The following is a 10,839-nucleotide window of genomic DNA, read 5'->3' as shown; positions in this document are numbered from 1 at the left end:
AGGGGGGACGGGACCCAGACCCTGAACGCCCCACGTCGAGCCGAGACATGTGAACTCTGTTTTCCTGCAGACAACGAGACAAAGACGCGGCGCTGTGCAGCTGAAAGCTGTCTCTCTGCACATAAACACCGCCGCTGTGAGACGGGTAATCGGCCTTCCTGCCTTGTTTGTCTGGGGGGGGGATTCACCCTCACTGACAAGCCGGGAACATTGTGTTCATTGGGGGGGTGGGGGGGCTTTGACAATGATACGTACATCCACCACCTCGGGGGGAAACATCCTCGTCTTACAGAGACCACACACAGTGTGAGTGTGTGTGTGTGTGTGTGTGTGCGTGTGTGTGTGCGTGCGTGCGTGCGTGCGTGCGTGCGTGCGTGCGTGTGTGTGTGTGTGTGTGTGTGTGCGTGCGTGCGTGCGTGCGTGCGTGCGTGTGTGTGTGTGTGTGTGCGCGTGTGCGTGTGTGTGTGCGTGTGTGTGTGTGTGTGTGTGCGCCCCCCTGGCAACAGATTACCTTCCATAAGCCACAGGACGATCCGATTGGCCGAGGCGTCCCCCATCACCTGAGGCCGCGCTTAGCTGGCTGATCCCCGGCAGGAAGTCTTGAGTTTCAGCACACCTGGACCCCCCCCCCCAGAAACACCAACTAACCATGGGCATGAAAAAGTGTTATTGCCCGTCGTGTCTCCTGTTAGGGGTCCGAAAATCCTTTTTTTTATTAATCACATATTCTGTAGATTTTTACTTTAATGTCACTCGTTTGTTTTGGAGAATATTGCGGTCTGATATTGATATTCTATTCTTGATAACAGATATTCTTCATACATTATTAAGTAAGAAAACTGGCAGTCATAAGCATTGAACACTTCATTTTATTTAAAAAAAACCGTGCAGCCCCATTTTGCGGGCTGCACGGTGGTGTAGTGGGTAGCACTCTCGCCTCACAGCGAGAGGGTCCTGGGTTCGGTTCCCGGGTCGGCCCGGGTTCCTTCTGTGTGGAGTTTGCATGTTCTCCCCGTGTAAGCGTGGGTTCTCTCCGGGTTCTCCGGCTTCCTCCCACAGTCCAAAGACATGCAGGATGGGGATAGGTTCATTGGTGACTCTAAATGTCCCGTAGGTGTGAATGTGAGCGTGAATGGTTGTCTGTCTCTACATGTCTCCCTGTGATAGACTGGTTACCTGTCTGTCTCTACATGTCTCCCTGTGATAGACTGGTTACCTGTCTGTCTCTACATGTCTCCCTGTGATAGACTGGTTACCTGTCTGTCTCTACATGTCGGCCCTGTGATAGACTGGTTACCTGTCTGTCTCTACATGTCTCCCTGTGATAGACTGGTTACCTGTTTGTCTCTACATGTCTCCCTGTGATAGACTGGTTACCTGTCTGTCTCTACATGTCTCCCTGTGATAGACTGGTTACCTGTCTGTCTCTACATGTCTCCCTGTGATAGACTGGTTACCTGTCTGTCTCTACATGTCTCCCTGTGATAGACTGGCGTCCTGTCCAGGGTGAACCCTGCCTTCGCCCAATGACAGCTGGGATCGGCTCCAGCCCCCCCGCGACCCTGAATACAGGATAAGCGGTAAATGATGGATGGAGGTTTCCATTTGCACAAAGCACCAGATCGGTATTTAGATCGACCAACGTTTGGAGTTTTTAGCAGAATGACGAGGGTCGGTTTCCAGTTCCGAGGTCACATTTGCAGCTTTGTTCACTGTCATCAATCATGATGATGTCATCCTGCATCAAAGCAGCGAGGAGATTCAGGCGTTCGGCGCCCGAGGACGAGCTTACAGACGTTAAGCCGAGGAGTTGCTGAAGATTTGGCTTAAATAAGTGAGAGTCGTCTGTAAAGAATCACATCAGCCCTGAAACGTTCCTACACCTTCTTGAAAACACCACAAAAAAAATCAAGTGTATTCAAGGATTTCCAGCACCCGTTACAACCCTGTAATAATAGATGGGATGCAAGAGTTTGAAGTTCAGAGGAGGATCTCACTGAAATACATCAACTCTGCTGACATTTGTGCATCGTAATTCAGGAACAGTAATGTACTTTGGACAAAGTTAATATTTGCCTCACAATGCTCAAACACACACCCACACACACACACACACACACACACGCGTACACACACACACACACACACAGACACACACACGTACACACACACACCCACACACACACACACACATACACACACTCGTACACACACACACACACACGTACACACACCCCCCCCCACACACACACACACACACACACACACACACACACACACACACACCCCCCCCCACACACACACACACACACACACACACACACACACACACACACACACACACGTTCCAATGTTCACATGTCCCAATTAACTTAAAGTGTCCTTGGGTTCCTTGAAAGGCGCTATATAAGTTCCATTAATTATTTGTATTCGTATTATATGATGATGATTATTATTATTATTATTATTATGCTTTATTTCTATAGATTTTTTATTTTTGGACATTTGTGAAATTCCTAAAAATATACAAGAATGTTGCTTTTAAAACTCGGTCTGAACTGTATTTATATTCCTGACACTCTGCTTGTTTGCACGTGTTCAAAACTGTATTGTGTATTTACAACTGAGACACACCAGGCCAATAAACTTTCCCTTTTTTAAAATACTTTTACATACACATGTTAACCACTGGGCGAGTCAAAGACGTATTTCTGGTTTATAATCCGTCATCTTTTATCATTTATTTTTCTAACGTTGAATCGTATTATTTATTATTTTGGAGAATCCAGAGAAAAAGGAAGTGAATCAGGGTTATCGAAGAGACTGCTTTAACACTGGCGCTCTCTGTTGGTGACCACGGGTACTACAGCTTTACAAAGGGCAAAACATATAGAAAAGTAAAGTTGTTCTATGCATTTCTAAGGAAGAAGAATTGATAATGAGGGAGAATAACACCTGAAGGTGGCAGCAACGGGACATTGTGGGTTCCATCTACTGTAAATTTCAAAGCAGAAGAAGAATCAAGAGAATCTCTCTTTTTAATTCATTTATTTTTTTATGTTTATTTATTCATTGTTTTAGTTTTATGTTGGTCTACATTAAATGTTTATTTATTTAATTAATTTTTTAGTATTTTTATTGGTTTATTTTTTATTTTTTTCATTTCATGTCGGTCTATGTTAAATGTTTATTTATTTATTTTTATTTATGAGTATTTTTATTTGTTTATTAATTTATTTTATTTTTTCATTTCATGTTGGTCTTTATAAAATATGTTTATTTATTTAATTTTATTTATTAGTATTTTTTATTTGTTTATTTTATTTTTTCATTTCATGTTGGTCTATATTAAATATGTTTATTTACTTTCTAATTATTTTTATTTATTAGTATTTTTATTTGTTTATTTTATTTTTTCATTTCATGTTGGATTATATTAAATATGTTTATTTACTTTCTAATTATTTTTATTTATTAGTATTTTTATTTGTTTATTTTATTTTTTCACTTCATGTTGGTCTATATTAAATATGTTTATTTACTTTCTAATTATTTTTATTTATTAGTATTTTTATTTGTTTATTTTATTTTTTCACTTCATGTTGGTCTATATTAAATATGTTTATTTACTTTCTAATTATTTTTATTTATTAGTATTTTTATTTGTTTATTTTATTTTTTCACTTCATGTTGGTCTATATTAAATATGTTTATTTACTTTCTAATTATTTTTTATTTATTAGTATTTTTATTTGTTTATTTTATTTTTTAATTTCATGTTGGTCTATATTAAATATGTTTATTTACTTTCTAATTATTTTTATTTATTAGTATTTTTATTTGTTTATTTTATTTTTTCACTTCATGTTGGTCTATATTAAATATGTTTATTTACTTTCTAATTATTTTTATTTATTAGTATTTTTATTTGTTTATTTTATTTTTTCACTTCATGTTGGTCTATATTAAATATGTTTATTTACTTTCTAATTATTTTTTATTTATTAGTATTTTTATTTGTTTATTTTATTTTTTAATTTCATGTTGGTCTATATTAAATATGTTTATTTACTTTCTAATTATTTTTATTTATTAGTATTTTTATTTGTTTATTTTATTTTTTCACTTCATGTTGGTCTATATTAAATATGTTTATTTACTTTCTAATTATTTTTATTTATTAGTATTTTCATTTGTTTATTTTATTTTTTCATTTCATGTTGGTCTATATTAAATATGTTTATTTATTTACTTTTCTTTTTATTTTATTAGTTTAGGGGAAGAGACACACTCCAGCAAAGTGGGTGGCGGTAAGGCGCAAGAATTACACAAGACGAAGAAGAAGAATGACGTCGCAGCGGAACCCGGATGTTTCGCGGGAAGTAGCAGAGCTCTCTTTGTTGTGTTGAGAGAAAGCGGAGGGTTTGGATGAATCTCTCTGAAGGGACCGGGAGCTTCTTACCTCCTCTCCGGGTGTTTCACCTCCGACGCGTCTCCCCGTAGCATACGAGGCTACGCTAGTTAGCTTAGCATGCTAGCCGGGAGGAGCCGTTAGCAGCTAGCAGGTTTGTTGTTGTTGTTCCGCTGCTGGAAGTTTGTGTGACGAAGACAACAACGTTCCTCTCGCCGTGTGGAGATGTCCAAAGCCCGGATGCTGAGAGCGGCGGTGGAGCGGCGGCTAGCGGCGGCTGCTGACGAGATCCTCGGGCTGTTTGAGCGGACGATCGCGGAGTACGAGGCGGAGGGCCGGAAGCTAGCGGGCCGGGTTCAGGCGGCAGGTTGGTCCACGTTTAATCATATCACGTCACGTGATATCACGACATTAGTAGTAGTACTTGTTCGCTGGTGTACACGCGGGACTTTACTGTTGTTTTTAGCTGCCGTCGACCTCGTTTGTAACGATGATTATTGGCAACATGAACCGTTTTTAATTGATTATTGAAAATGCTGGTATCGTCCTTTTCCTTTGGCGTGACTGGTGTGAAGCATCAGCATCACTTATTTAAAGTGATGACCATCACCTGTCCAATTAGAGCACGCTGATGGTAAGGCTTGTTGTGACGTCACCGTTGTGCTCTATAAAACAGCATTTAGTCACATTTAGTCATATATCATTGCTGTCGATGTTATTTATAGTGTCATATCACAACAGAAGTCATCTCAGGACACTTAACACTGAGCGGGAGTAGATTACGCTCGTAGTCCAACATTTAATGTGTTCAACCCAATCCTGTAAAAGTGCAGTGATGACGGGATCGAGCTTCCTTCCTCATGTCGCTTTTCACTTGATTCTGGGTCACAAAACCACTTTATTGCTCCTTAAAGGGACGGTGTGTTACGCTTCAAGTTATTTATTAGGTCCTCATAAGTGTATAATTGCCAATAATCTGATGTATCCCAGTAAGATTTCTCATCTGTGTTTACATCGGACGGGTAAGTCCTCGGGAGGCTTCCATGTCATTCTGACGTTTTTAAAAAAGGACATGACGCCTCAATGCGATTTAGCTCAGAGCCGGCGTGAATGAAAGGAGATCACATCATCGAGAGGCCTCCGGACCCAGCGAGTCCTCGTTAACATTTCATTATTCTCCACAGACGTCCGGCAGCTGGTGGAGATACAAGAAGATGTCCCACCTGAGCAGCAAGAGAGGAGCTCCAGTCTGGACCAGCAGGACCCAGAACCCCCACACATCAAAGAGGAACAGGAGGAACTCTGGATCGGTCCGGAGGGAGGGCAGCTTCAAGGGCTGGAGGAGGCTCACATCCAGTTCTCATTCACTTCTGTGGCTGTGAAGAGTGAAGATGATGATGATGATGATGATGAAGCTCAGACGTCACAGCTACACGGAACTGAGGAGAACATAGAAGCGGATCAACCAGCTATTCATGGTGAGACTTCATCCTCCTCTGAATCAAAAAGCGACGACGAGACTTCCTCCTCCTCTGAATCTGGGAGCGATTACGGGACTTCATCCTCCTCTGACTCTGAGCCTGGTGTCGGCTGTAGTCATCTGGATGACACCGGGGAACCTCAGTCAGGTTTAAACCCCCAAAACAATGAAGGGAACGAATGTATGGAACTTTCTGGAAGCTTCGGCCTAGAGGGACAACTGGGAGGGAAACCCTTCGGTTGCTCCGTCTGCGGTAAAACATATGCGATGAATTCAAGTTTGATCTCTCACTTGAAAGTTCATTCAGACGGGAAACATTTCAGCTGCTCGCTTTGCAAGTCGAGCTTCGGAAGCAGCGCCCATCTGGTCCGGCACATCAGGACCCATTCTGGGGAGAAACCCTTTAGTTGTTCAGTTTGTGGGAAAAAATTTGCCCTAAACCACCAGATGAGACGACACCTGATCGTCCACACGGGGGAGAAACCGTTCAGCTGTGTGTTTTGTAGTAAAACCTTCTCCCAGCACAGTAATCTGAGACAACACGTAGCCATTCACACGAGAGAGAAACCCTTCAGCTGTTCAGTTTGCGGGAAAGGATTCTCGCATGGGAGTAACCTGAAACAACACCTGACTGTGCACACGCGGGAGAAACCGTTCAGCTGTTCGGTTTGTAGGCGGGGCTTCTCACAAAAGGAACAGCTGAGGCAACACATCGTTGTCCACACGGGGGAGAAACCGTTCGGCTGTTCAGTTTGTGGAAGAAGATTCACGCAACACGGAAGTCTGACGCGACACATGATCGTCCACACGGGGGAGAAACCGTTCGGCTGCTCCGTCTGCAGCCGGAGGTTCAGTCAGCACAGCAGCCTAAAGAGACACCTGCTGGTCCACACCGGAGAACCCGCTGTAGCCGACTTTACGGGATGACATTTGCACAAATGGGGAGAATTCAAATATGCTAACTAGCTTAGTAGCTAGCTAGCATAGCTAGCTAGTTGAACTATGACTCAACGAAGCAGGCTTACGCCTCCTCTAAGAAACCCGGTGGCGTTCCAGTTGATTTCATTCATACTTTTATACTTTTATGTTTTATTCATCACTTTTATTTATTTAGTAAAAATGTTTATGCGTAATATTTACCATATTGTGTTATGAAGAGTGCTCAATGTTACCCTCTTCTTACTTAAAGACTAAGTCAACTAGTTTTTTTTCTTCTAGTGTTCTGGTTCCATGTTTGTGTTGAATCACACACATCAAAGGACTTTTACTTTGGAAAATCTCTCAAGGGAAGCTGTAAAAATGTTTTATTTTTAGTCCTAAGAACTCACATGTTTTTTTTCCCTCAGCAAACCCCCCAAAAAATTAGAAATAAATAATATTTTCCTCACACTTGAGTGGTATTTGTGCTTCATAAGGGGTCACATGTTTATACTCTTTGTTAACATCTTATTTTGAAAACCGATTCCTCGCCGTGGTCACACGCTACGTGTTTCGTCCAGGCCGTCCAATCAGAAACAATGATGTCATTACGGGGGGAAGTGAAACATATCAGTTCTGGATGATGTCACTGTATCTCGTGATGAAGACATTCTGGCATCACCTGCTCCCGACCCCAGGGTCAAAGGTCAAGAGACGGCCCAGTTGGGCAGGTATTTGAACGTTCACATGTAAAAGACCCTGATTGGTTGGTTCCTCAACGCTTTTTCTTTAAATTTGTACTAAAATGAACCGATTTCTTCTTCTAACGTAGAATTATGACCAAAAAAAAGGAATGTAAAGAACTTTGAGTGGTGGCCGTGATGAAGTCGACCTTTGACCCGTCAAGAGCTTCAAGGAATTCTGATCATTGATCCTCGCTGTCGGAGTGGGAAGTATTGATTAGAGGCCGTCGTGCACCAAACTGCTACTTGACACTGATCGTTTCTCAGACAGGCGATAAAGTGAAATCAGATATTTACTATTATATAATACATGAATATGAAACCATGGAAACCATTCTCACTTTACAGTAAAGCTTGTCTTCCGTTAGCTGAGTTTCAGATATAATTTGGTATTATGAAGAGATTCAAAGGGTTTGTTAAGAATCGTGTTTGTGTGAACGATGAAATTCTCCTTTTAACGTCAACAATGTAACGTCTACGTATAAAAGATGTTAAACGGTATAAAAACAACATTTAAAAGGCGACTAACGGATCAAACGGATCTGTCTGGCTACGAGTCTGAAATGCTTTACCAGCTTCAGTTGTGAGAGAATATAATACTATATATAATATGAAAACTAATAATAGAAATATTCATCAATAAATAAGAGGACAACAGCAACACAACGTTGGAGTGTGTATCTGTGTTATCTTCAGTCTGAGAAGCTGCGTTGGCGTCTGACCTGTGATCATTGACCGCTGATCAGCTGTGATCTAACGAGGCGGGAATGTGTGTTTATCAGAAGTGTGTTTACTGCTGCAGCATCACACTGCTAATGCTGCTGCTAATGCTAATGCTGCTGCTAATGCTAATGCTAATGCTAATGATGCTGCTGCTGTGGTTGTTGTTGCTCTCAGTCACGTTGTCCAACTTGACCTCAGGCGTGTGTTTCGTTTGGTTTCCCTTCATAGTCTGATGGAAGTTGTGTTTCTCCGATCGATGTTTGCTCTTCCTGTCCGGCTGCAGCCTCCTACCGTCTCCATGGCAACCGTCGTTTTAGCTTGTGCTTCAGAAAAACCCTCTTTGTGTGAAACAGTTGCTCAACCCAGTTGGATTGTTTGATGTAGAAATGCAGCGTGTTATCAGCAGAACGCTCCAACATGAGATATTATTGATATTATTATTATTCAGCTGTTCTGGAACAGACTGTTCTGGTTCTAGATACGGAAAGGGAGAAAGCACAAATCCCCCACGTTGCCCAACAGCGGCAACACTGTAATCTATTCTATTTGTCTCACTCCTGCTCTCTACTCTCTCTGAGAAGCTCTCTTTTTTATTTTTATTACATGAAGTGTTTCTTCTCTGGTGCAAAGTTAAGGTGGAACATTAAATCCTTACAAATGATCATTTCACATCGAGTCACATCTTCTGAAGCTCATTTTATTTCTAACAAAAACACATCGATGAACACAGAACTGTCCAGAGAGGGAAGAGTGTCTCCTCCTGCTGAGGTCACTCTGTTTGTTCAGCGGTTTAATATTTAGCTCACACACACACACACACACACACACACACACACACACACACACACACACACACACACACACACACAGCTTTCAGCCCTGTGAACACACACTTTTAGCTGAGCAGCTGATTAGGAGAGCCTCGTCTGGATCCGTCTGAGCAGCGATGGGACCTCGAACGGCAGGTAAGATCTTCAGCTTTCAGTCCCGTTCTACCAGGTTTTTCATTCCTGTGATTATAAGTCTTTATAAAAATAGAATTGCTCATTTAGAAAGGAAGCTCAATAACTGATGGAATCAAACCTGTGACGCTGCTATCTGACAGGTTGTTTGTTTTATTGTATTTACCCATATGTGTTCATCCAGGATAATAAAAGTGAGATTAAAACTGGTTTACTCGTCTGGCCGAGACGGCAACCAGAAACGCAGATAACACTAAAAACCAAAACAACATTCAAAGCGTTAATAGATAAAATCATGTAAAAGAGACCAAATCATTGTGGAAAATTTGACTTTTCATCTTGGAATGAGACCCCAGTTTGTCAATTTGCTACCATATAATAATAATGATAATATTATTAACAACCAGAGTAAAACGAAGCTGGAAGAAAAGGTTCAGTTTAGCTGGATGACTGTGGACCAATCAGAGAGGGCGTTGGGGGTCACATGGTGTCTTCTGTCTAATCTGGATGCTTAATGAAGCGTGGCTGTTATCAGCGTCTCTGTGAACAGAAGCAGCGTCAGGAGGAGAGTTCAGGAAATGAAAAATAAAAGTGGGTCAGATGTGATTCTGCTGATTAACCCCCCATCAGTGACTCCCTCTAAGGAGGTGAAGGCTGGAGGAGGAGGAGGAGGAGGAGGAGGTCAGGCAGGAGCTCGGCTGAGGAGCAGCAGTGACGGCAGCAGATACAGCAGGAGAGGAGGAGGCCTTCCCAACTTCTCCTCCTCCTCCTCTTCATCGTCTCTGGCGCTCTACAACCCCAAATCAGGTAAGAAATAAATCAGATATATATTTATAGGATTTATTTTTAGCCCTGAATCAGATTGCCGTGTTGTTGAAAGTTGCTGTAAATCAGATTGCCCTGTTGTTGAAAGTTGCTGTAAACCAGATTGCTGTGTTGTTGAAAGTTGCTGTAAACCAGATTGCCGTGTTGTTGAAAGTTGCTGTAAATCAGATTGCCGTGTTGTTGAAAGTTGCTGTAAATCAGATTGCCCTGTTGTTGAAAGTTGCTGTAAATCAGATTGCCCTGTTGTTAAAAGTTGCTGTAAACCAGATTGCCGTGTTGTTGAAAGTTGCTGTTAACCAGATTGCCGTGTTGTTGAAAGTTGCTGTTAACCAGATTGCCCTGTTGTTGAAAGTTGCTGTAAATCAGATTGCCCTGTTGTTGAAAGTTGCTGTAAACCAGATTGCCGTGTTGTTGAAAGTTGCTGTTAACCAGATTGCCGTGTTGTTGAAAGTTGCTGTTAACCAGATTGCCCTGTTGTTAAAAGTTGCTGTAAACCAGATTGCCGTGTTGTTGAAAGTTGCTGTAAACCAGATTGCCGTGTTGTTGAAAGTTGCTGTTAACCAGATTGCCCTGTTGTTTAGTGCTGAAGAGGCCGGTGAGCACAGCGGAGCTGCAGAGACCCGGAGGACCGTATCTCAGGAAGACGTTCACGGTACGTTCACTGACCGTCGGCCGTCTCAGTTCTTCCCCCGGCTGACGCTCCGTGTGCTTCCAGGTCGTGGCCGACGCCGTGGGCTGGGGCTTCGTGGTCCGAGGGAACCGGCCGTGTCACATCCA

At 42.1% G+C, this 10,839-nt stretch overlaps 2 protein-coding genes across 2 annotated transcripts in view; both read left to right on the top strand.

Annotated features, from left to right (window-relative positions):
• The first annotated feature begins 4,231 nt into the window (after positions 1-4,231).
• Positions 4,232-7,207, top strand: LOC311027636 (uncharacterized protein). Its single transcript, XM_084031741.1, has 2 exons — positions 4,232-4,778; positions 5,596-7,207. The coding sequence occupies exons 1-2, from the start codon at positions 4,637-4,639 to the stop codon at positions 6,816-6,818; spliced, it is 1,365 nt and encodes a 454-aa protein (XP_083887867.1). The 5' UTR covers positions 4,232-4,636; the 3' UTR covers positions 6,819-7,207.
• Positions 7,208-9,145: 1,938 nt separating this feature from the next.
• The window catches only part of LOC311027833 (DEP domain-containing mTOR-interacting protein-like), a gene marked incomplete at its 3' end in the record, with an annotated part of 2,428 nt that continues 734 nt past the window's right edge, over positions 9,146-10,839 (top strand). Inside the window, exons 1-4 of the mRNA XM_084032000.1 lie at positions 9,146-9,240; positions 9,868-10,044; positions 10,644-10,714; positions 10,778-10,839. The exon at positions 10,778-10,839 is cut by the window's right edge and continues 43 nt beyond it. Coding sequence (XP_083888126.1) covers positions 9,222-9,240; positions 9,868-10,044; positions 10,644-10,714; positions 10,778-10,839 — 329 coding nt within the window. The 5' untranslated portion in view covers positions 9,146-9,221. The remainder of the gene's footprint in view (positions 9,241-9,867; positions 10,045-10,643; positions 10,715-10,777) is intronic.

Source organism: Eutrigla gurnardus (genome assembly GCF_963514095.1).
Source record: "Eutrigla gurnardus genome assembly, chromosome: 17".
In the NCBI taxonomy this organism is placed as follows: Eukaryota; Metazoa; Chordata; class Actinopteri; order Perciformes; family Triglidae; genus Eutrigla; species Eutrigla gurnardus.
This window is presented reverse-complemented; position numbering and strand designations above follow the sequence as displayed.

Bases quoted from the DNA above. Each gene is read 5' to 3' on its own strand.
- LOC311027636 (XM_084031741.1), top strand. From the start codon at position 4,637: ATGTCCAAAGCCCGGATGCTGAGAGCGGCGGTGGAGCGGCGGCTAGCG. The intron at 4,779-5,595 runs GTTGGTCCACGT...TATTCTCCACAG, and splicing joins GGGCCGGGTTCAGGCGGCAG to ACGTCCGGCAGCTGGTGGAG.